Here is a 26,723-nt window from a genome sequence, read left to right on the forward strand (position 1 = left end):
AATTTAGTCTCAAACAGTGCCCGCAAAATGACCTTGAAGCTAAGGAAATGCAGAAGATTCCCTATGCATCAGCTATTGGGAGTCTAATGTATGCTCAAGTATGTACATGCCCAGACATAACATTTGTTGTTGGAACGCTAGGCAGATATTTAAGCAACCCTAGGATGGATCATTGGAAGGCAGCCAAAAGGGTTATGAGTTATCTAAAGAGAACAAAGGATTATATGCTCACATATAGCAGATCGGATCAGTTAGAGATCATAGGGTACTCCGATTCTGATTTTGCTGGATGCCAAGATAGTAGAAGATCCACATCAAGTTATATTTATCTGCTAGCTGGAGGAGCTATTTCATGGAAGAGTACCAAGTAGACACTCATAGCTTCTTCTACCATGGCAGCAGAGTTTGTAGCATGCTATGAGGCATCTAATCATGGAATATGGCTGCGAAATTTTGTCATTGGGCTGCGCATTCTGAATGGCATAGAAAGACCACTAAAGTTGTATTGTGACAACAACTCAGCAGTTCTATATTCTAACAACAACAGGAGCTCATCTAAGTCAAAATATATTGACATTAAATTCCTGGTTGTGAAGGAAAGAGTACAGAGTGGACACATTTCTATAGAGCACATTGGAACAAACTCCATGATTGCGGATCCGCTTACTAAGGGATTACCACCCAAGGTCTTTCATGAGCACACCGCTCATATGGGTGTTGTACTTCTTGAGGATATCATGTTTTAGTGGGAGTTTGTATTCTTATTGCTTTATATATGTTTAGTTCTTTGAACACATTTATGTATTTGGATATTTTCTGTACAGAAATAAAGTATTCAGTTCATTCCACTCTGTTATTATGTTCAGTACTAATCTCACTTAAGAAATAAGGTTGGACTAGTTGGAAATAGACATTTCGGATCACATAACATGTAATTTCCATGCTACACTCCCATAATTGATCTATGTCATTTGGTTGTATTGATGTACATGACCATTGATGGAAAAAGTCACGCTAAATGTGACGAAAATTGCTTTGATCCTACATCGATGTAACTAATGGACGAGATTGTTTGGAAATACCCTTAATAACTATAACACAATTTTGAGCTCATAAGTCTGTACACATTTATAATGTAACATGTTTGGCTCAGTGGGAGATTGTTGGAAAAAAATTCCAACTTTGGGGGCCACACATGTACATTTATTAGAATGTGTGGTGCTATTTTAAAGTAAATTTAGTCGATAAAGTGATCAATTGGATTTAATTTTGGACTAATGGGTATTAAATTTTATGGGATTAAAGTGTAGAGACCAGAAGGTGTTATTTTGAATTGATGAGGGGCCGATTTGAAATAACTTAAAGTTAATAACTGCCAATTGCAGTTATTTTAATAAATGGTTATGGTCCCCAATTTGAACGTGATTTTTTTTATGGTATTTCTGCATCCCCATCAACAGAGACTTTTTCAAGAAAACAAAGGAAGGAAAATCACGTATCAATTGGAAGATCAAAACCCAATTAAAGCAGTCAGATTCATAGATCAAGGTATGTTTCTGCACTTTTCATTGTCTCTTTGATTTCAACATGGAATTTATGATTTTATGAAAGGATTTTATGAATATGGTTCCTTTCAATTTAATGCAACAAGTGGTATCAGAGCCATCCATTGTTGAAATCTTTGAGAAACTTTTGGGCCATTCTTTGGGCTATCTGATTTGGGAATCCTCCAATTGGGCTTATTCGATTTGGGCTGAACTTTTGTGTGTCAACAATTACCCCCCAATATGGCAGAATTAATACCAATTATTAATTTTTGCCATATTCACTTTGTGTTTCTTAGCAACAATCGAAATTATCAAGGATTTCAATCATTGTTTTCTTCCATAGCCTGAAAAGGTGCGACGTTTGTAAACCCTTATAACCCCCAAATACACGCAATTTCATTGTACCGCTAAATCACGCCTCATTGTTTCGCGCTTCTCTCTCGCAATATTACTGTTCATCTTCTTGCTTCTCTGCTACGTAACTTCGACAAACTCTATTTCGTTCCTAATGGCTGCTTCACAATCCCAGTCTGGTGACTCCTTCAGTTTCGAAGACTTCGGGAAACTCCTTACTCGGCCATATATAACTCCGAACTTCCTTGCACCAGCCAATGTTGAACTCAATGAGTTCTATCTAGGTCCTCCATTTAACAACGTCGAAGCCATCGAACAAGCGGCGGTCGGTCAGCTGTTCCTTTGTACTCAGGGCCCTTCATTTCTAAACTCTTTGCCGCTGAGGCCGTTTCGCGAAAGAGGTATTCGCATTTGGCCTAAATCTGATGTCATTTTTCGTAGATGGCATGCTCGCCTTGTGGACCATGGTCCTACTAAGGCAATTTTTAATAGTGCTAGGATTTCTGATTTGTTAGAAATCTCTCTTCAACCCCCTATTTTTGACCCAGCACTTTTTTCAATTGCTTTAAATTTTTGGTCTTCCGAGTATAATACTTTTGTTTTTTCTCTTGGTCCCATGTCCATTACCTTAAGGGATGTTGGGGCCCTAATAAATCTGCCACCTTTGGGCGATACCATTTTTCCTGGTATTTTGATTTCTAGTGTCGCCCCAAAATTTGATAAAAAACTCACCGAGTCTTATTCAAGCCTGCAAACCTGTCATAACCACTCGAGCGCTGAGCCTTCCCATGCTGAGCATGTGGCCTTTCTTTAGGTTTGGCTTTGTAAATACATTTTGTGTGTGCCAAACCTGAAGCCATCCATGAGTTATTTACCCATAGCGCACGAGTTGGCGCGTGGTAGGCCTCTAAATTTGTGTTCTTTCTTTTTAGCTGCCCTCTATAAAGGTATGGCTTCTCTTCAATCCCAATTGAAGAATGGTGCATCTCCCACTGGCAGTGGGCCTCTTTGGTTCACTCAAATGTAGTTGAGAGCCTATTTTCCATCGCTTGGTGCTCCATCATTTTCCAATCCTTCTGCTAGCTGCTATGGGCTAGCCATTGATCCCCTGACTCCTGTAAATATGTCCAAAAGGAACATTTTTTCATTCTTTTATACTTTGAATTCAATCCCTTCCTTCTTTCATTTTCCTCCCTTTTTGACTCCGGATTATGTGCAACCTCCATCCACTATGGATAGTGCGAGCACTTTTCTGTTCATTTGGATTCAATTTTTGACCGGGAGGGAGTTGTTCCATGATATTTTGACTGGAACCAATGCCAAAGCTGGGGTTGAAATATACGCTCCCCAATTTTTTGCTCGCCAACTTGACTTTGGCCAAATTTGGCCGGTTCCCCCTTGCCATTTAAGAAATTTAATAGATCGCTTCCACACCATTAATAAGGCAGAGGCAGTAGCTATAAATGCTCGCAATATTCTTTTGACAAGCAACTTTTCATTAGTCCCTTTCAATCCTAGCCATGCCATCCATCCCCCTTTTGAACGACTCTAGCCGTCAGTGAAGCGCAGATTATTTACGACTGATGCCAATCGTGCTTTCCATTCACTGGACTAGCCAAACATTTCTTCCACCTCTCCTGTTTTGGTCACTCCTATGTCCATTAGGAGTCCCTCTTCCCTTGCTCGTGCTAAACAGTCTGGTCGTCCATCGATTTCTCTTCCTGCCAAGCCAACTACAGCTAAAAGTGCCCCAAGCCGCAAACGGCCAGCCTCAGCATCTCCTATTTTGGAGGATGATGCTGATGATAATGATGATGACACCTTTCTCATCATCAGGAAGAAGGTAATTAAATTGGTTTACTCACAAGCATACATTTCCATACTTGAAACTTTTCTATGTGTTGATGGTTTATTTGGATTTCTCAGAAAAGTTCAGCCTCTCATTTGAAGACTTTGGTGTTGGCAGCTCCTGCTCCATCATCCTCTGCTGAGGCTGCTTCGTCCAAACCAGCTGATGAAGGGACTACACTTAAAGAGAAATCTTCAGTCCCAAAATCTCCATCACAACCAATGGATGAGCCACCTTCTTCCCAGGGCGTCGACCCCCCAAATGTCGAAGCAGAAGGTAATTCATTTTTTGGTGCTTCACTTTTGCTTGTGCTATTGGTTTTTGATTTGTTGCTTTTTGAGTTCTGCAGATGCTCCCATGAGTCTGCCCGTTGCGGTAAGTTCTTCTCGCTTAGACAAGGGGAAGTCCTCACGAATGGTGGACCCACAGGTGGTAGATTTGGCTGGGGACATGCCACCTTCCAAGATTGCTGATGAGGTAATCTTTGCTTCACCTTTACTTTCACTTTGTTTAGTGTAGTGAAAACCTTCAATGTTGGTAACTTTCTTTGCAGGATGCTGATAAAATTGTGTGTTCCATCCAAGGCTTGTTCACTTCCTGGGGGCAAGTCAAGACATTTCGCCCTGTTTCAGCCAGTCGTCCTTCTGCTTCTTCAGAAGAAGATTTGAAGTTCCTCAAGCAGTCGATATTTGAGTATGTGTCCTTCATGGATATGGACATCGCTAAGGCTAGTGCTGCCAAGCACAAGGATAACCTTGAGCATTTGAATGCGAAATTGGAGCAAGCACTGACACTTCCGTTGCTCAATCTTTCTGCTGATTTTAAAGCGACGTTGAAAGTTGTCCATTCTGAGGTCGGTCCTCTCCTTGCTGGCCAAAAATGTTGAACTGAAGGCCAAAAGTACTCAATATCTTCGCGCTGTATCTGAAAAAGAGTCCTTACTTCTGGAGATCAAGAAAGTTGAGGACGAATTGAAAGAAATCTCTTCCGAAGTCATGATTGAAGACTCTTTGATAACTAGTTTGGCTGCACAGATGAAGGAGCTTCAAGCCAAGATGGATGACTGCAAGGCGAGAATGGCTGCTAAAAAGCGTAATGTATCCCAAGGAATTGAGCGAACTAAGTCTTTGATCGAGCAGTATAAGAAGCTGGAAGTTGATGATGATGTTGTGGCTGAATTGAATATCACTTCTTCTCGACAGAGCGAGGACTGGGGGAGACTTAGGGAAAGAATTCGTTTGGTATGGGGTGAATTGTAATTAAGATATATAATGCCTTAACTTTTTCTTTTTGTAATTTCGTATTGACTTTCCCTTTATAACCTTGTACTGATATCCATTGCTAATTTTGATCATAACAGCAGCCATCATTGTTAATGAATAACTATTTTAGCTTCTTATGTATTTATTGACGTTTGTCTTTTAATCGTCAATCGCTCAAGCATTTAACTGCTTTATGCTAAAATTATTTGCATATTTTCTCTTGATATTTCTGCCTCTTTTCCCAAGACTTTGGGCCACTTGATTCCATTTGCTAAGCACGAATGTGACTGTTCATATTCTGTCTCTTCACCTTCACCCTCCTATAAATGCACGTACTTCACACTTTCCATCTTCATTTCCATTTTCTCCTTCAAAAAACCAATTTGCTGCCATTATTTGGCATTTTGACAGTCAATCCAAAACCTTCGTTTTTCATGGAAATGGATCATCTAATCCGCCCATTTTGCTATCTTTCTTGATGTCACCTTTGGTATAGGAGATATAGGAAATATTCTTTGGTCAGCGAAGTTCTTCCCATCGTCTCCATGTTCCTTATAGGGAGTTCGATGATGGAAGATAATTTTTGAGGGTGCCTGCAAGTCACCTTGCTTGCTGAGAGTGCTTCTCAACCTCCTTGCCCGTCATTGCAGCGATGCATTTAGGAAGGCGGTGCTAAAGCGCTTCATCTTCCTTTCTGCTTGCTGAGAGTGCTTCTCGGCCTCTCTAGTTGCTTTTGCAGCGGTGCGATCGGGATGGCGATCAAGGCCAGTACACCCTCTTACTCGGCAATCGACCGGGAGATTAGTTTGCTCTTAATTGTAGTTTATAGAGCATTTAGCATCTTGTATTTTGCAGCTTTGTAATGAACGTTTGATAATAAAGGAATTTATTTGAATATATTTCGCTCTGGCCCTTTTTACTCTATGATCGTTCAATGCGCTTTGATTATGCTTTTATTTGTTCATTTTTCCATAAGGAAGGAACATATTTTTTTAAATATTTGCTATTAATGAACCTCATGTGCTTGGTGTTGTCTAAATCCTCCAAATGATAGGCTCTATTAGGTAACACATTATTTACTTTATATGGTTCTTCCCAATTGGGCGACCATTTGCCATACTTTGGATTTTTGCTATCCAAAGGAAGTACTGTTTTCCAAACCAATTTGCCCAGATTGAACGACTTGGCTATAACTTTTTTATTATAAAATTTAGTCCTTCTTCGTTTTTGAACCTGCAATCTATCTAGGACGTCTAACTTTAATTCGTCCAACTCCAATAAGTTTTGAACTAGTGATTCGGTATACTCATCACCACTTAACTTATATTGCAAACACACTCTGATCGATTGCACGTTGATTTCCATATGCAAAACGGCCTCTTGTCCATAAGTAAGTTGGAAAGGAGTAATTTTTGTACTTGACCGAGGCGACGTTCTATAAGCCCATAAGGCATTGTTTAGACATTTGTGCCAATTTCTGGCATTTTCATCTATCATTTTCCTTATAATATTTTTTAGAATCTTATTAGAAGATTCTGCTTGTCCGTTGGATTGAGCGTAATATGGTGTGGAGTTCACTAATTTAACCCCAAACTAACTCAAGAATTTATTCACTTGATCCCCATTCAAAGATGTTCCGTGATCTACCATCAAAGTTTGTGGAATTTCAAATCTATAAATGATGTGATCACGGATAAATTTTATGACATTCTTTTGGGTGATCTCCTTTAAAGGTACAGCCTCTACCCACTTAGTGAAATAATCAGTTGCAACTATAACAAAAGTATGTTACTTGGACGATGGGGGGTAAATCTTCCCTATCATGTCTATCGCCCAACCCTTGAACAGCCAAGGTTTAATAATATGTGCCATCTCTCGTGCTGGCGCCCTTTGTATTGGACCATACTTTTGGCATGCTAAACAACTCTTTGCATACTGAACGCATAATTCTCCCATCTTTGGCCAAAAATATCCACTCCTAATAATTAACCATCTCATCATTTTTTTGGCCAGCTTGATGAGCTCCACATATCCCTTCGTGCACTTCAGCCATGATCATCCTGGCTTTTTGCAAACTTACATATTTTAGCAATATACCATCATAGCGTTTCTTAAACAACTCTTCATCTATTAGTGTATAGTTTAGCAAACGCAGCTTTATTTGTCTATTATTTCCTTCATTGGGTTTTTTAAGGAACCTTTTAATCTCTATTCTCCAATCCATTGCATCTCCATCTTGTATGCAATGAAGTTCAATCCTTCTCGCCCTTCTTTGGATCACGGGCAATATGGTTCCATACTCACAAGTAGACTTCCAATTTAAAACCTTTGAGTACCCTGAGGCCATCTGGGCCAACTCATTTGCCACGTCATTATATATCCTATTAACGCATTGAAGTTCTACTTGATCGAATTCTTCTAACAATTTTTGGGCAATTTCATATTGACTCATGATGGAATCACTTTGGCATTTAAAATCACCAATCAATTGGTGAATTACCAATTGAGAATCGCCTTTAATTATTACGTTCTTTACCCCCATATCTATCATTAGTTCTAGGCCCACGATTAAGGCTTCATATTCGGCTTGATTGTTGGTGCACATCCTATCCAAAGTGAATGCGAACTTGTAGCAAATCCCTAAAGGATTTATCAATGCTACTCCTACTCCTGCATCTGTAGAGGTTTTTGACCCATCAAAATACAACACCCAAGGTTTTAGTTCGAACAAATTGATTTCTAATTCATTTTCTTCAGGCATGTCAAGGCATGGATGATCGGCTAGAAAATCAGCCAAAGCCTGATTTTTGACTGCCTTTTGGGGTATGTATTGTATTTCGAATTCTGATAAAGCTAACGTCCAAAAGCCTACCCTTTGGTGTAAAATAGGGCGAGAGAACATATACTTAACCAAATTTATTCTAGAAATCAAATAAACGGTTACGGGCCATAAATAAGCCCTTAATTTTGTACATGTGAAATACAATGCAAGACATAATTTTTCGATAGCAGAATAATTACATTCACATTTTGTTAACCGTCTACTCAAGTAGTAAATCGCCCTCTCTTCACCAAATTGGTCTTCTTGCGCGATCATTCCAGCTATTGATTCTCTTTCAGCCGATACATATACTTTCATTGGTCGTCCTTGGATTGGTGACACCAACACTGGTGGACTTAATAAATATGTCTTCAGGCTTACAAAAGCCTTTTGATGTTCTTCTTTCCAGACGAATTCGTCCTGATTTTTCAGCTTTAAAAGTGGCGAAAAGACTTTAGTTCACTCTACACAATTAGAAATAAAGCGTCTTAAAAAGTTTACTTGGCCTAGAAACCTTTAAAATTCTTTTTTGTTGCTAGGTGGTTTGGCCTCTAGAATGGCCTTCGCTTTATTTTTATCAAGTTCAATCCCTCTTTTGTGTACCAAAAAACCAAGAAAGTTCCCTGTATTAGCACCAAATGCACATTTCAAGGGATTCAACTTTAGCTTATATTGCTTCATTCGCTCAAATGAACATCTTAACAGTTCGAAATGGTCCTCTTCTTTAATGGATTTGACCACTATATCATCTACATACACTTCAACAAACTTGCCTATCATATCATGAAAAATTAAATTCATTACCCTTTGATAAGTTGCTCCTACATTTTTTAGGCCGAAAGGCATGACTACCCATTCAAAACATCCTAGAGACCCAGGGCATCTAAAGGCAGTTTTGTGTATGTCTTCCTCAGCTATATAAATTTGATTGTATCCTGAATACCCATCCATGAAAGAATACATGATGTGTCCGACAGTTGAGTCTACTAAAGAATCTACCGTGGGCATTGGATACTCATCTTTAGGTGTGGCTATGTTTAAATTCCTAAAGTGTATGCACACCCTTAGTTTACCATTCTTTTTTAGTACTGGCACGATATTAGACAACCATTCGACATACCTGGCTGTTCTAATAAAGCCTGCTTTTAATAATCGCTCTATCTCTTTCTTAATCTCAGGGAGTATATTAGGAGCAAAACGTCTGAGAGGTTGCCTATGAGGTTTAAAATTAGGCTTAGTTGGTAATCTATGTTCCTTCTCTATCTAAACCAGGCATTTGTTCATATTCCCAAGCAAAACAATCTTTATACTCCTTTAACAAAGCGATTAATTTATCACTAACCTCTTGATCGAGCATCTGGTTGATGAATGTTGGACGATCTTCTCCTTCATTGCCAATATTTAGTTTAATCAAAGGGTCTTGTGCTTGAGCATAACCAGGCTTGATGATCCGCATTACTTCATCGTCCAGCTCCCTTGTAAGCACTTCTTCTTCTAAACAATCCACCTTGTTGACTTCTCGACCAATACTTTGTTCCAGTTCGAATACTGCTAATTTATCTTTCAACGCTTTCAGGGCTGCCTCTTCTTTCATCATGTCCTTGCATTCTTTATTGAAAGCCATTAATTTGACTTTGAAGGCCTGAATATCGGCCATTTGCTTTTGTTGTTTAGAACTCATTCAAGACTCCTTGATTATTCTTTTGCCAATTACTGGCTCTTCGAGGGCCACTATTTTTTGCCTCATCTGACTGAACATTTCAGTGAGTGCGTCCATTGAAAATGGCTCTTCAGTCTGCGCGACAATCTGAGTTTCTTCCCCATCTTGGACTACCCTGACAGGTCCATAGTTTCCTTCGTACATGAACCTTTCCACTGAGTTTGCTTCTACGACAAAAGGCCTATGATCGGCCCGCACCACCTTTACTTCACCCTTGTTATTCCAAAAAACTAGGCATTGATGGAGCGATGAGGGTATACAGCGACTTCCGTGTATCCAATCTCTTCCTATAACACATTGTAACTAGTTGGACCATCTATTACAAAGAAGACTGTGGTCCTAGTAGTTGTCCCTATAGTTATGTCCAATGGCATAACTCCTTTAGCTGCAGTTGCTCCTCCATTGAAACTTGTAAGGATAACTTCTGTTGGAATCATATCCCCTTCTGTCTTTGCAAATTTCCTCATCATCTTAGATGGAATGGTGTTTATAGCTGCTCCATTATCGACAAGCACTTTTGCCACCGGTATGCCGTTAACTAGAGTTTTAATGTACAACGGCCTCAAGTGTTTAGTCAATTTCATGGCTGGCCGCTTAAAAATAACCTTTTCGGCAGCCTCTATTTCTACTTTCTGCTTGTCTTCTGTCGAGTTATCCTTTTGTGATAAGTCAACGTGCATCATATCGCACTGAGCCTCTGTCTCCTGAATTTCCTTTTTGCTGTTTTCTAATGCTTCATCTTCCGTTACCCAACCTGTGGGAGGAGGCATTATTCTTGGAGGTAATCCATACTTTTCAGAGTGAGAGACTCTCTTCTTCCTTTTGAACGTCCCATACAGCACGTAAAAATCGAAAGAACGCCCAGATGGTTCTCCCAATAAGTCTACTTCACGAATTTCCTCTCGATATAGTTGCTTCAACAGAGTACTGTACGATACTCCTCTTCTTCTTCTTTCTACTTCCAGATCGATTTCCTCTTCAATGTCTGTCATACCATCATCTTCCTCACCATTGTAGGCCTCTCTAGAAGTCTGGCCTTCTTCATATTCTAGCACGCATGCTTCTCCTTCGTTATCCTCTCTTTCTTCTTCTTCCTTCTCTTTATTCTTGAATCATTGACTAGTAAATAGTTATTAGCCACGACAGGAGGTAATGTACCGAACTGAATAGTAAGGGACTGATCTGGATCTTCTCCATTCCTTCTGTCTAGCTCAAACTTCAATTTCCCAGAAGAGGTTTCTGGCAACTCCTTCATTGATTTATTTGTACCAGTCTCTTCACTGTCTTTGAGAACATTTTGATTGGCTACCTCGAGTAGTTTAGGCGCCTTAGGATGTGGCACTCCTTGTTGTTGCCTCATCATTCGTCCATAATTTCGTTGGAAACGCCTTTGTTGAGTTCTAGTCATCTCGTTGAAGGGTATCGCCTTTCCTGCATTATACTGGAACGAATGCCATACATTTGGTTGGCGAGGTTGCGGCCTGAATGTTCTCCCATTATTTACTGGCCTGAACTGCCTCTCAAAAGGCGGTCCCTTATAGAACGATGTACCTCGCCCTCTACCAGGTTGAGCGTTTGGGAAGAAAGTAGTGCGATAGGGATGCTGCCATATCTCTGGTTTCTCCGTATTCCCACTCACTTCTCTTTTACATCTTACACACAAGACGTCTTCATCCTTTTTTGGCTCTTTCCTTTTAATACGCTCAAAGACATTGGGATGTGGTCCAGGGTCTTCTTCTCCATCATCTATAACCAACTTGAATTTTGGCAACTTGTTTTTGAAACCAGACGTCACCATATTCACTCCAAGTGGCTGTGGAAAAGGATTTTCATCCACTGCCATTTTCTTCTTATCATCTAACGTAATTCGTCCTGATTCAATGGCATCCTGTAACACATGACGAAAAATCAAGCAATTATTAGTCAAATGTGACCATGCATTATGTCACTTACAATATTTTTTACCCTTAATTTGTTCAGGGTTTGGCAATTTATGCTTATCGCTCAACTTTATTTGCTTATCCTTATATAATTTATCAAATATAAGGTCATCTTTGATTACATCGAATGAGAACATTCTAGCTTTTATGTTTTCATCTTTCATAGGCTCATCTTTGCCCGATGGTCTAGGCTTAGCCATTATAGGACAAGTATACGTGTCTCCTTTGACTAATTCGGCCAAACACATTTCGGTTTGATCATATGACTCATTATTGATGGTATGAACATCAAAATTTGGGTCTCTATAATAAGTCCCCTTGCTAGAATTTTTTGTCTGCTCTTCTTCTTTTATCAATCGTTCATATCTAATCACGTTCGCGCTCAATTGGAAAAGGTCAGGAAATTCCTTGTCTTGGAATTTCTTTCTCAAATCAAAGCCCAAACAACCTTGAGCGATTTTGACAAACTCTTTTTCGGGCAGAGATACAAAACATTTACTTCTTGCTATCTTGAACCTTTGGAGGAAACCTTCTGCCCATTCGTTTGACATTTGACGTAGATTCGCCAAATCAGCCAAAGTAACTTTAGACTCAGTCTTATAAAACTGAAGGTGGAATAATTGTTCCAATTGTTGCCATGTTTGAACAGAGTTCGCTAGCAAATTGTTGAATCAGGAGAAAGCTACTCCTGTTAATGAACTAGGGAAAAGCATCATTTTATGGTAATCAGTTACGTCTCCACTTTGCAGTGTGAATCGCCCTATGTGTTCTAGAGTAGACACCTCTCCTAAACCGGTAAACAGTGAGAATTCTGGCACTTTATACCCTCTAGGCCATGGATATGCTTGGTCTATCCAATCAGGATAAGGCTTTATGTAAGTCGGTCTAATGACAGGACGTACCCCAAAAGTCATCTGATCCTGTACGATTTCCATAATTTGATTCCTCAACATGACGTTGGGGTCATATGGAATTCCTACAGGTTGGTTAACCGGTTGATTTGTTTGAGGCCTGATGTTTGGTCCTTGATTGGCAACAAGGTTACCATGATTTGGGCCATTGTTATCATTAGCTTGAACATTTATTCTCTCATTAACACGTGGGGTATTCTGCCCATTATTTAGGACATTATCTCTTACATTTGGATTACCCCCCAAGTTAGGCGTACCAGTACCATTATTCTGATTTGGAATTACACCATCCCCTTGATTTGAAGTAGAGAGACCGAAAGGTGGTTCTACCCTTTGACTTGGATTTAGGACTGGGGGAGTATGTCCCACAATTGTCCTAGTTTGAAAGTGGTTTGCAAGAGGCATAACTGGTTGACAAATTTGGCCTACTAACTTATTCATTATTTCGTTCAAAGTATTCAGTTATTTGGCCATGTTGTCATAATGTACATTCCCATTCTGAGTAAATCTTTCCATATTATGAATGTTTCGAAGATTTACCTGTTCAACGACATCTTGTGTGAGTTCTCTAAGTAGTGCACGTATAGTTCGAGGAATCAACTCTGTCATTGATTCGTAACGACTGTTACTGCTCTGATTCTGTCCATCTGTTCGTGGAGAGCTATGCTGCTCCTCATATCGCTCGATCACAGACTGGACTCCTCCCTAACTTGCTGCTTCTTTATCGGATCTCTGAGGCATATTGTTTCACCTTTTGTATCTTCAACACCAAACACCACTGTCCCATTGGGCGTGCCAAATTGTTTCGCGCGGGTTATTCGCTAACAATTAAAAAGGGATCAGACGATTGTGTAAGTGACAAACCTCTTGAGACAAAGTCCCAAAAAAGGGTGTTTTTATTGGCGATGACTTTACAATTGGAAAATAAAAACAAAATGCTCCAAGAGGCGCAAGCACACGAGTTACTGAAAAGAAGTGTTTAAATCTAAACTAAGAAATTGAAAGTTACATATTCTCTTTTTGAGATTGTTTGATTCGGGGTCCTTTGCTATATGTCTTTTCTTCCTTTTATACTCTTTGGATGATCTCTTCGTGATCAACCGCTTAAAAACTGCTTGATTGCTCTATAACTACCCACTTTCTTCATAGTGGCCAATTTGTCATGGAACTGTCTTCTCTAACTGCTGCCATTACATTTGTCTTTCAACCGTCTTCAATTGAATTCCTTGAATCGTGGAACGTGATAGGGCTACTCAATAACTGCTTCATTAACCGCACCTTTGGGTAACCATAATATCTTATGTTTGCTAAGATCCTGGGCGACTCGAAAGTTTGGGCGAGAAATGGGTCACAGTTCTGAACAACTGCATGGCAATCCATTTGCTCAAATTTTGGGCGACTTGTAACCTTGGACGATAGTATTACCGTGTTCATGGGCTTTCCTATTTGGGCATTTATCCTGCATTGCATGATTGGGCCGTTCTTTGGGCTATCTGATTTGGGAATCCTCCAATTGGACTTCATTCCTTGGACTTATTCGATTTTGGCTGAACTTTTGTGTGTCAACAGTTTGGTACAATTGAACAGTGTCTTACTTAGATCAGTGTTACTGAGTTGTGCTACTCCCCCGAAAGCACAACTGGTGGGAGCTGGGCTCTTCTGGTAATAGTTTTTGAAAGCATAAGAAGCATGGTCTTGGAAAAGATAAAAAAATTTATAGCGACAGTACTTACAAATGAATAAATATATTAATATTTAGTGAAACCAAAATTATATGGAACTATAGCAATACAATTTTAGCCTAGAGCCGACCAATTTTTAAATGCAATATAAGTAAATTTTTATTTTTTTTTATTAGGAATTGAAGGACACTTTGCTTTTCACGGGCAGAAGGTACGCGGAGAAGACCTGAACGGTTACTATAAACCCTTTTGTTCTTCAATCAATTCGATGGTTTTGTTTGAATTTCCGTCGCTCATTAACAAAAAAGGTACCCATACACGTTGATTTTGGAAAACAACGTCACGATGAGTGAAATTGAGGAGTTGGAGCCACGAACTCCATCTCCACCCAGTGAAGAGGATACACTCTGTGGTTTTAGGAAAAGATGTGAAGAAGAGTGTGACAATTCTCATGTGGGCTTTGCACAATTCCGGTGGAAGGAAAATTTGTGTCCTTCATATTCATCGACCAGCTCAGAAGATTCCCATGGACGCGACTCAGTACTATATTTCTTGGCTCTATTTGGTTTCTCGAGTAATTATTTATTCATATTTGCCCAGGAGATGATGGTTCGGATTGATGATGCTACCAAAAATCCGCACTACTTTTTTTTCCGAGGTTGAGGACTTTAAATGAGCACGATCGTAGTCCTTCGGTACCTGAAACAAAAGCAACGAGAACACTTATCGTTGCTCCTTCGATACTTAAACCAGAAAGGGAATTTATGCATGAGGTTATAAACTGGAAATTCCTAGAATTTATTGTTAAAATCATGAAATTATATGAAGTGAAACTCGCCTCATCGCTTGCCAATACTGAAGGAGTCTTTTACTGATTTAGCTCAAAGGTTGATTATAGTATTTTTGTCCCTTTTTTCTAAAGAAAGAATTTGTTTGACTCTTCAATGTTTTTATGTCCACCTTTCACATTATGATTCTCGTGTGTTCGTGTGTTCTGATCAAGAGTACTGTGATCATAGTTGGCTGGAACATGCGTTTGTGGTATTTCGCTCTATGATACAATTTGTATTTTCTCCTGTATATTTCTGTCCATTCTTAATGTTTGACTAACTAATGGAGGGGAATTGAGACATGCATAGATTGTGAGAGAAATTGAAAACGAAAGACTTTCAACATTTTACTTGTGTAGATAATTTGTTGTTTGCATCTGTTCTTCAAAAATTAGAAGATGGTCCCTTTTTCATTATTTCAAACATTACCGAACATTGTATTTACATGGATCTTGTTTCTTGGTTCGTAGTGCTACAAAAGTTCCAATTCGACTGCTGGATGAGCGTATCATAAAAATCAGAGGCAAGAGATGCAAGAGATTCTGGAAAAGTATGTTCAGATTTGTGGCCAGGCAGGGGTATTATCTTTTATCTGTCTTCCAAATGATAATGTAGTTTGTAAACTTTATTACATAATTGTTGAAATATTTTCTTCTACACCATTGGATGTGTTCTCCTGTGATTTAACAGGATGTTTAAGCATGATGACCGTCTATTTTTCATTTGAAACTTGATGTAGCTAACAGATGCATCATGCACCACTGTATTAAGTGTGTCATTTTCGTTCCGATTACGAAGGTTTCTTTTAGAACGATGATTCAATACATGTGCTAAAGCTTATTTCTTGTAAACATAGTTTACTTCTTATCTTGGTATCAGGCAGAGACACTGCACAGAGAAATGGACTCTGTTGAGAAGGGCATTGTGCAACTCCTATCTCAGCTTCGAAATAAAGGAACCCAAAACAGAGCAAAAATATTTGCTAAATCTCCACAAAAAAAAGGAAAAAAACAACCAAAAAATTCATAGTTCATAGTAAAGATGGGAAGTTTGATTTTAGAGGAGAGAAGATACGAGAGTTGGTGGGAAGTATGGAAGGTAGCTTGTTGGCACACTCTCCGTGCCGCGCGGAGAGTAGTCTCTTGGCCGCATTGATTGACAGAAATAAAATTTTTCGTGAGATTTATTCATCTTCCCTATAATCTTCCATTACGTCAGCAACCCCAAAAAGATTAAAGGGTGAAGAAGGAAGTCAAAAGATAAACAATAACTGCATATTGCCAAACGGATCTAATTTTGGATAAATAAAAAATTCTTTCTCACTTTCCACTTAAAATAAAATAGAAATGATTGAGACATGGGATGTCAACAATGTAGGTAAACTTGGGGAGTTGAAAGGGGGAGAAAAAATAGCGTCAAGGTCATTGTTGAAGACCCTTGGAGAGGTTGAACATTTTTATGATTGTATTGGAGGAATCATTGGGCCTGTTTTCATTATTATTCTCCATTTTTTATTTTTCTAGTCAATTTTATTGGTTTGTTTCATTCTATGGTGAATTCTTATTTTTTTTTCCATCTCGAACGTTAAGATAATCGGTGAATATAACTTAAAGAACATATTAGTAGTGTCAAAGGTATGGTATTTTGGTCAAATTTCAATTCTACATTTTTTATTTGTGAATGTTGCCATCTACTTGAATTGTGCTTCAAAAGTTGGGTGAGTTTATGTTAAAAGTTATTTAGTGAATTAATGTGATTTTTAATTGAGCTTGAAAATAATAGGCTATTTTTATCGTGTATATTCATTCTTACAATGACATAATTGATGGGTAGATTTGATGAACGATTATAATTTTTTGCAATTTGCTTGTAAGTTTTTCTTGTGTTCATTTTATTCAATTTCTTGTGCATGTCCGTTTAATAACCATAATATATTTATATTTAATGTTTACCAATTAACTGCAATGCACGTTTTCCTTACTAATATTTAACATCAAGTATGGAAGTAGTAAATACTTTAATATATTTGTGAGTTGTTCTGAAAAAAATATATAAATTTCCAAATAAATGGCCCAATTATAATTTGAAAACTTGAAATAATAATAATAATAATAATACATATCCCCTACCTAACAGTTTAGTTACGCATGTCTATGGTCCTGACAGACAGTGACTTAAGATGAAGAATGGAAAGATTCCTTGTTTACTACTTTTTTCCATCCCGTGGTCAAAACAATACGCGCGTGGCTGACTTGAGTATTCACACGGAGAAATGATCGAATTACTGTTTGAAAAATCAAAATAAGTTTTAAAAGTGTAAAAAGTACCCGTAGAGCCAGGGTCGATTCTGTGATTGTCAGGGTCCGAGGCGAATTAGACAAATGAGGCCCCGACGAAATCAATATAAATGCAAAATTCAACACTGTATTATACGACATATTGCTAACTTAAAACATTTAAATATCAACCAAATATTTTATAGAAATGATTTATATTATAAAACAACAAAACCAAAGATTTAATCATAGAGTTAAGGAACTTGTGCGAAGTGTGGAAGTGCAGATTAAGAAATCGGCATAATTGATTAAAAATTTATTATCAACTAAAATTAAATAAAAATACACATATATATTAAAATACGATTTTTTGTCCCTTTTAAAGCAGATCTAGAATGAAAGAATTGTAAAATGTAGTAATATCTTTGCAAAGTTTTTGTAAAAAAATAAGATAACGACATAAATTCAACAAATACAATCACATAAATATCTATTTTAACAAAGTTTGTGCACAAAAATAAGACAACGATATGAATATTTATAGACACCCATTTATAAATTTCATCAAATCCCACATCATTTTGAAGAAAAAAAACCCAAATTTAACAATTTTAGATCTTCTCTTCAATAAATTTAGATCAAATCCCACACCATTAGATCTGGACTATTTGGCCTTGTTTTGAATATATATATATAAAGGGGCCAAAATGAGACCCCTTATGATCTTGGGTCTGAGGCGACGGCCTCATTTGCCTTGCCTCAGGACCAGCTATGAGTAGAGTGAACTTCAATATGAATTAAGCCACTTGAACAAGGAGTTTTGATGGGAAAAAGTTGACAAATATGAGGTGGTGAATTGTGAATCGTCTTTTTAAAAAAATATAAAATTCCATCCTCCAATAAATACACCTCACAAGTGTTTCCTATCAATATTTTTTGTAAAAATTTCCTATTTGAGTAGCATGATTGACTTTGATATAGGCATTGATCCGACAAAATGCTATGTTACCCCTGTCACTACGTGGAAGACTATTCGTAATTTTTCTAAAGTGTGAAATTTCATTTTAAGATAAAATTAAAGTTTTAAATTACTTGTCACTAATTATTTTTCATATGTACACATAATCAACCTTGCATTATATTATTATCCTCATTATTCGTAACTACAGAAGTTCTTTTCTCTAACTTGATAATTAATTATGGTTTTTTTTTTTTTTTAAATCTCTTCATTTTGTTTCTTTCTTAAGTACTAAACCCATATCCTTAGTACTTCCTTTATAAAGCAACACTTTAAAGAGCATTTTGTCTGCCATATTGTATCGGCCTATGGCCACTCGCATTTCTTAGTTTATAAAGCTACATTTAGGGTGGAGCTAGAAAAGTAATTTAGTGTTGATAGAGTTGACATTCATCAAATTGAAGTTTGATCACCATATTAAGAGAAATCCTAGTTGTATATGAGATATTTTCTACGATTTTGAACAACTCTACTCACTTGTTTAATAACATAGATAGAGACTCCACTAAACTAGAAAAAAACACTGGCACTTACAAAAAGGAAACATAAATACGAGTTTGCGGTGAATTTGGGGGGAAAAAAATCTCTAAAACTATGACTTTTTTTTCCCATACAACTAATTTTATATACCAATGGAGGTCTCTTTCTACCATTATTGATTTATAGTAGAAGAACTAACATAGCCCATGTTTGATTTGGATGAAAATTAGATTTTTAATAGATTTGATAAAAGTTTGAGAAATGTGTGGTTGAAAAATTGATAAAGTGTGTAGGTCACATGAAACAAGTGGGGAAATTTAAAGAAAAATGAATTTTAGAAAAGGAGAGCGAAATAGAGTCATAACTAACACCAAAAGCAACAAGAACAAATATTTTAAATCTAATCCAAGAATCAACCCAAAAAAGGTACAATGTTGAAGTATTAAGAACACTGCTACAGTTACAGAAGTTGGCTCACAGAATTTATACAGGAGGAATATGTGGCTATTTTGGTGAAAGATGACAAAAAAATAAAAAATAAAAATAAAAATGAACAACACACAAACAGCATCTGTAAAAATTCTGTGAAGGGAATCCTGTACATTTAGAATTCTTCAAGGATTAAATGCTTGAATCAGAGCCTGACAGAATGTCCAAACATATAATCAAATAAAATAATTTGTTAAATTCAGTTTGATTAAAAAGTAAAATTTAGAATAACAGGAGAGTTTGCCAAACATATAATCAAATAAAATAATTTGTTAAATTCAGTTTGATTAAAAAGTAAAATTTAGAATAACGGTCCGTTTGATTGCAAAGATGGAATTGAATTGAATTGAAAACAAATTTCAGGGAATTGAATTGTCGAGAAATTGTTTTCCTGGAAATTGTAAATTATTGTGTTTGATTGATATAATTTTTCACATGGAAAATGTTGAAATAAAAGTGTTTTTTGATATTCGTTTGGCTTTATTTTACATGAAAATTTTTAATTAAAGGGATAGAATTTACTGGTATTGGGTATGAAATTTGTTTCCATTGCCAACAAAAAAAATCAAGAAAATCATCTATCTTTTATTGTTCATTTATCTTTATTTTACATGAAAATTGTCAGTTAAAGGGAAATATTTTTTTACAATAATTCTTAAAATTTATTTCCATTACAAAAAAAAAAGAAAAAGAAAAAGAAAAAAAACGTCAAAGTATGGTGGAAAACCAATTCCCATCATATTGGAAAACCAAGAAAAGAACAATTTTCAAGACAATCAAGAAAATAAATTCCATGGAAAAAGTGTGATATAAAAGACTACAATTTGGATGGAAAATGAATTCCATTTTTCATAGAATTGACCCTATCAAACACACCATAACAGGAGAGTTTGCCTAATCCATAAAGAAAAAATGATAAATATATACCCATTAATTAGTAAAATTTCTTCCTAGTATGAACTCGAAAGCCACCATCACATATCCCTATACACCAATTCAATTGCCACCCCACACACACATGAGAAGCTTCATAAGCTTCACACACAAGTCATAGAAAATTGGGTTGGACCAACCATTGAAGTAGAACACACGCTACAAAATTCTCTCCATAGTATGGGCGTCTACACTTTTGGCCGGTTTAAGTCCACGATCTTTTATTTTTAGTCTTTACTTCTTCTTCTTCTTTTTAATAATATTAGAAGGATAAAACTGGTTGTACAATCCTACAACCTACAGCTCCCTCACAAAGGAGAGGGCCGGTGCATTTTTTATTGGCGCGAGCCCCCTCCTTTATGAGGGGTTGTAGCCCGTGCTGTGTGCCGAGCTCTGCACACAGCACGGTTCATATTAAAATTTCATAGTTTCTTTCGATGGCCTTAATTCAGAGATCATGGCATTTGGCCTATTTTTGTATTTTTTTTAGTTTAATATGCCTCAAACTTAAGCAGAGATTGTTTAACTTAGCTCTGTTTTGTACAATAGTTGTGAGTTTGGAGGCAAAGTAGTACTAAAATTATTTTTGGAAATGTCTTTTATAAATTTTTTGTTGCTTTTAAAGTTGGGTCTAATCTATTTTACAGGGAAATTTTGTCAAAATTATCTTAAATTTCTTACAGTAAAAAGCACGTCATAGTCAGTCTTAGAGCTTGCTTGTTTTAGATTTTAAGCCAATTAAAATTAATTTTTTGATCGTTATTTCATTATTTCAATCGCCCTTTTTGAATTCTTCTCAAATAAGTATGATCCACTTTATCTCTAACTGTAAAAAAATAAAATCAATTATCAAAATTCCTACCACTTAATAATAGGTTTGGAAATTAATTGACATTCAATATCCACGTCACGTTTTAAGTCCATTAAATTAATTCGAGATATATCATTTAAAGGGTTGTTAGCAAGGATTGATTGAGTTGTCCATGATTTCTGCAAAGGACGGGCATGATCCATCCTCGGGATTGAATCCCACTTGCACCAACATCAGGTGTCAGCCATCTTTGTCTTTTTTGTATTGCAAATAAAGAACAAATATAATATACCATGTTAATGCCACATTTGCACCCCATTTTCAGGATGATGTCGATTCAAGAATCCTATGCTTTTTAATTTCCTATATCATTTTTGTTAGGTTTTAATTTGGATTGACTATTTTTTAAACAAAATGATTATTGTAAAATAATTGTAAAAGTTAATGAATCTTTTGGAATGTTGTATAAATAAACTAGGAGTCTTTGAGTTTGAATATGAAATACAGAGAAAAAGCTATTAGGAATTATGTTAGCATGTCGCTATGTTGATGCTCGAACATCCAAAACAAAATCATTATCACCGGACTGTCGTCTAAGCGACACACCCGTCGCTCGCATGACGCTTACTTAACCCTCGAGCGATGATGTTTTTCACGAAATCCTAATCCGCGATTTTAAGAATTTTATCTATCATATACTACTTCAATATCTCTTTATTATAAATAAATAAGCCCCACTTTGTAAAAACATAAGTTGATAATTATTTTCTACCTTCATAACATCCTTTGAAAATCAAACAACAATTCTATATCTTGAGATTGGTCAACCACAAGTTGGGGAAAATATCAAAATCATAAAATCTAAAACATTAACTTTCTAAATATAATCAAGAAACACTTTTTTAATAATTTCAGAGTTTTCCAAAGATTGGGGGAGGTTGGATCAAAAGTACATGAAGAGTATAAGAACAAGATGTTCTTGGTTATCCACATGAGATAGCCAATTTTATAAGATGGCTGGATCATATTATAGGTTCTTATTATCTATAAAGGTGACATGTTGCTTTTAATTCCACGTTATTTACCTATTCACATCCCTCTAGGTAATTTTAGAGTCGAACTAGTAACTTTCATTTTTCACTGCCTATATGTCATATTCTGTACACATGTCAGAGTTAGGTTTTGCTTTACGATTTGGATTCACGTCTAAAAAATTGAAATGATCTAGTAACGTCAAAATCCAACGAAAACGTGGTCAACAAAATTGCTGCAATGCTATAATATACCATTAAGATGTATAGGTCATTGACCAAGAAAAAGGTCCAATCATTGTTTGTACTCCGATATCAAGTCAACAATCTTATGAGAGAGAAGGAGTGCAAGAGATGATGAAGGGTATTTGACAAGGATTTAGAATGCATACCTCAAGTAAAGTGAGTTCACACATATATAGAGAAAAGGAAAATGGGCCAAGGTAAGTTAGTGGATCGACTAAGCTCAAGTCCAATAAGAGGCTGTTTGATATTAATCGGCCAACTCAACTGACATAATCAATTGTCGAGTTGGCCAATGTGGTCCCTTCGTCATGTGCATACTACGTAATTTATAGATATAACATGATACATATTTCAACAACAAAAACTTTATGAAATTTTAGTGGAGACTTAAATGACTTACGTTATTTGAGATTAATTATTACAATGAGAGCTTTGGGACGAACTCGTTCCTTCTAGAGTTTGGAGTGAAGAGACATGTTGGGAACTGATAGTATAATTAATCTCATAAAAGCTTAGTTACAATGAGGACAAGTCACACTCAGTATTGTTATTCCCTATGCGAACCCATATATCCATTTCTACATCAAACAATTCCTTGATTTCCTCTCAACAAATATGTCGAATATGTAAATCATAAATGCCGACATAAGACAAAGTCAATAATCTCATAAGACAATAAATAGGATTTGTTTGTCAAAGAGTATGTGTAAATATAAAATTATAAAGAAAACATTAATTTCCTTCAATCCTTGCAATAAATTGAAGTAAGAGTCATAAATAAAAACATTCCCTGCTATGTATAAATTTTGCTTAAGACATTTTTCTAAGGAACTCTTTATCAGTCTTTACATATACGACTTTATATGCACAATTTACCTCTTGAAATAGACTTGGAATGGACAGATTCCCTTTATACAACACACTATACTTTCCAATTTTATGCAATCAATATAGAAAAGAGTGCAAAGAAAGACACATATATATAGGTGTGGTCCAAGCATTAATGAATGTAACTATAAGCAATAAGTAACTCCCAAAAAAAAGTGATTTTCATCCAAAATGAGTAGGATTCCCCCTTTAGTTTCCCTTATTAGTAAAGATTAATCAAGAAATACAGCCATTTAGTAAAAAAGAAGATCTACACCAAAAGCATTTAAACTGCCCTAACCTTGCCAAGATTTCGGGTTTTCTATTTCATTTCGATCCTCATAAGAAGTCTTGATGCAGTTATGATCAAGGCCAGTTATACTCAAAATGTCACTATGAGAAATAGGCCTTAATCCCAAGAAATCCCTTGTAGTTCCATCAATTCGACTACCTTCACCTGTGCTAAACTGATAATGGGCTGCATGAAAAATTCCATCTTTCCTTAAAGAATTGAAGATCCCACCAAATGCATCTTCGAAGGTTGATCCTTCAAATCCAGGATTGTTCATCATCATGTCATGAAGCAAAGAAGGTCCACTTGTACTACTATCACCTGCTGCTGGTGCTGGTGCACCTGTGTCTGTATTACCTTTCATTGCAGCTTTATTCTTATACAAAGCCAAGCCATCGATGAACCCACTGGCCATTTTCTCACATGAGGACAAGTTTAGACCAAAAGCAGCTGTTGTACTGTGACCAGAATCTGCTGCAGACATGTGATCTTGGTGGGGTCTAATAAGCATGGCCTCCAGTGATGGACATGGGCTAGTTTTTGCACCCAATTGTGTAGCTTTCTGTAACAATGCAGTGGCTGAAATATGAGGAGATGCTGCTGGGTTATAGGGTGGTAGGGTTGAGGCCCTTGAGGGTCCATGGCCACTACTAGGGTTAGGGTTTTGATTCTGAGAAAATAGTTGTTCATGCTGAGAAAATTCTTGATCTAATCTAGGGTTGAAGATTGACGGGGTGAGGTCAATGTGTGGTGGGCTAGAGCCAGGAATGGGTCCAGGTCCCAGTGCTGGTGGACAAGAAGCTAGCCATGGTGGAATCTCAGGTCTAGAACTGAAATTTTGTTGCTCTTTTTTTATTGGGAATGGGAAATTATGGGCACTGAATTGGGGTGAAATTTGAAGGTTTATATGGGATGTTGAAAAACTTGCTTGAGACGTGAGAATTGGATTTCTAGTTATTGTGTTTGCTCTCTCTTCTGCTAGAGCATCACAGAAGGCCCTGTGAGTTATAAAACTGTCCCTCCTGAAAACCCAAGAACAAAAAATAGCATACATAGTGAAGAAATCGAGAAACTAAACTCATATACAGTCATACACAATATCATAAAAATTCATCAAATCTTATAAAATGGATCCTAATAGACGAGTCGTATATCGAGTACGAGGCTCAATCAACACACACATATATTCTTATTAGATATTTCCATTTAGAATTTCTTTAACAAGCATCTCTACTGAGTTTGAAATATATAATTAAAAATGAAGAAATCTGGACTCTTTAACTTGTTTTGAAATTTGAGTCTTTACCATACATTAGTCACCAAAAAGATAATTTCAAGAATTTCCCTTTTGATCATTTCTATTTATATATTGTATACATCTTCACCTCCCACCCCCACCTACCTCTAGCTAGAATGAAGTGATTTATGTTTTACCTTGAGAAAAGGGTTCCACAGTCACATCTGTACTCCCTAGTGCCACAGGTCTTGGAATGGGCTTTCCAATCAGACTGAACTGCATATTTCTTTGAACATTTCTCACATTTCCATTTCTTCTCCCCATGTTTTCTACAGAAGTGCTTCTTAATCCCTGTTAGGTCCCCAAGTGCCCTTGATGGATCATGGTGTACACAAGTAGTTTCTGGGCAAACATATACTTTCTTCCTCACTTCTTTGCTTGTTCTCTGCTTAAGCTTCCATGGCAAATTGTGTCCTCTTCTGTGAAGTTGAAGATTCTGATCTCTTTGAAACCCTTTGTTGCAAATTTCACACACAAATCTGTTGGTTGCTAAGAGAGTTCTTGGTGATAAAGCTATCACTTCTGCACCAGGATCTGGTCCAAAACCATCAAGATTTTCATTTTCCCCCCAAAAAAGTTACTTATAGACAAAATATTCAATTAGCTACTTACCTGGATTGCCTGGTTGATTTCTCTTTTTCTTCACAAGTTGAGGCTGAGACTGATCATTTGCGGGAGGAAAATACTGAGATGGGTACATGACTCCACTATCATTTTTGTTAGTCGAAGAAGAAACGCTGGCTTCACCAGAGGCAGAAGTCAAATTCGACACGTTTTCTTCAATAAGGGGATGTGATTGTTGAGTTACTAAACCTTTCATCATTTTTTTAATTTTTTTTAAATAATCTGCAAGCAAACATCAGCAAAAGGGTAAAAATCTATCTGGATGAGGCCTCAGATCTTAACTTTTTCTTGAATGTAAAGACAGGATATTTGAGTTTAAAGACAAAACTACGCACCTAGAAAAAGGCTAAAGTTGGTTAAAACTAGACAGAGTGAGTTAGAAAATCAGGTGAATTGCTTCTTGATTATGGCTTCTTCTTCTTCCCTCTTTGGCATCACCCCAGGAGACAACTCTTGTTTCTTCCGAAAACGAAACCCACTATTTTTCCTTCATGATTCAATGGTTTTTCACTTTTTCTTGCCAAAAAGCTTAGAAAAATCAACACTTATATAAACATGCATATAACAACAAACACATAAAAAACATTTTCTTCAGAGTGTGTACAGTGTGTGTGAGAGAGAGATATAGATATAGATATAGATATAGATATAGATATAGAGAGAGGTGTGGATGAGAAGAAAGCACTATATAATCCTCCACCGTTGAAACCATACCCCAAAAACACCACAGACTTGCTACTGCAAATTCTGACGTGCACTTTCTGTCTTTACGTTTGTTTTCTTCTCACAACCCCAGAAAAGTCTGATATTTCTTTATCGTAATATTTAACTTTATCAAAAGTTCTAACTATTTTTTGTTAAACACTTTTTCTCCATTTCAAACCTCTAATAAAGTAATTCAAGAAAGCAACCATTTATAAAAAAGAATAGGAATTGAATATACAGAAAGTAACATTGATTTGAATTATTTCCCAGTAACTACTAGACCCCTCTTTCAACTTTCTAAATTTTACAGTCTATATGATTGAGTATTGATTAAGGCAAGCTTATAATTAAAAAGTTACTTATAATTTTTTGCTTCCTTTATCATTTCATTTCCAGTAAAACTCAATTTTACAGACAAACGCAATTACACGTCTTTTCACTTGTTTCGACTTTCAAGTTGATAATTGAGACACACGACTTACTCGTCAGGTTATTATAATTTTCATTGTTATTTAAAGATTAAATAATGGAATCATGAATTGAGTGATTACAAAGAAATTTCTTCTTTCTTTTCTATGGGGATTAGAAATGACTCCGGATAAAGAGATGATCAAGCTTATCATACTAATAAAAAATATATTATGAAAGAACACTGTTTATGTCAAGGTTGATGTATTCTATCGACTTGTTAAAATTAACTCTTTAATTCAATAATTTGGTTTTTGATGTTGTTTCGTT

General features: G+C 36.6%; 1 protein-coding gene across 2 annotated transcripts; it reads right to left on the bottom strand.

The window, feature by feature from the left end:
- Positions 1–23,183: 23,183 nt before the first annotated feature.
- Positions 23,184–26,145, bottom strand: LOC111401559 (protein indeterminate-domain 11-like). 2 transcript variants are annotated; one of them, XM_023029347.1, is made up of 4 exons: positions 25,616–26,145; positions 25,269–25,502; positions 24,794–25,190; positions 23,184–24,381 (listed from the first exon to the last, which is right to left on the bottom strand). In XM_023029347.1, the coding sequence occupies exons 2-4, from the start codon at positions 25,477–25,479 to the stop codon at positions 23,364–23,366; spliced, it is 1,626 nt and encodes a 541-aa protein (XP_022885115.1). In that variant the 5' UTR covers positions 25,480–25,502; positions 25,616–26,145; the 3' UTR covers positions 23,184–23,363. The 2 variants fall into 2 exon arrangements, with proteins under 2 accessions (XP_022885115.1, XP_022885116.1); XM_023029348.1 differs by having other exon boundaries at positions 25,269–26,145.
- Between the last annotated feature and the right edge of the window lie 578 nt (positions 26,146–26,723).

Source organism: Olea europaea, chromosome 10, assembly GCF_002742605.1.
Source record: "Olea europaea var. sylvestris chromosome 10, O_europaea_v1, whole genome shotgun sequence".
NCBI lineage: Eukaryota > Viridiplantae > Streptophyta > Magnoliopsida > Lamiales > Oleaceae > Olea > Olea europaea.

Coding starts and splice junctions, on each gene's coding strand:
- LOC111401559 (XM_023029347.1), bottom strand. CDS start 25,479: ATGATGAAAGGTTTAGTAACTCAACAATCACATCCCCTTATTGAAGAA. Junction 25,191..25,268: donor AAATCAACCAGGCAATCCAG/GTAAGTAGCTAA, acceptor GTTTTGGACCAG/ATCCTGGTGCAGAAGTGATA. Junction 24,382..24,793: donor TGTGGAACCCTTTTCTCAAG/GTAAAACATAAA, acceptor TTGGGTTTTCAG/GAGGGACAGTTTTATAACTC.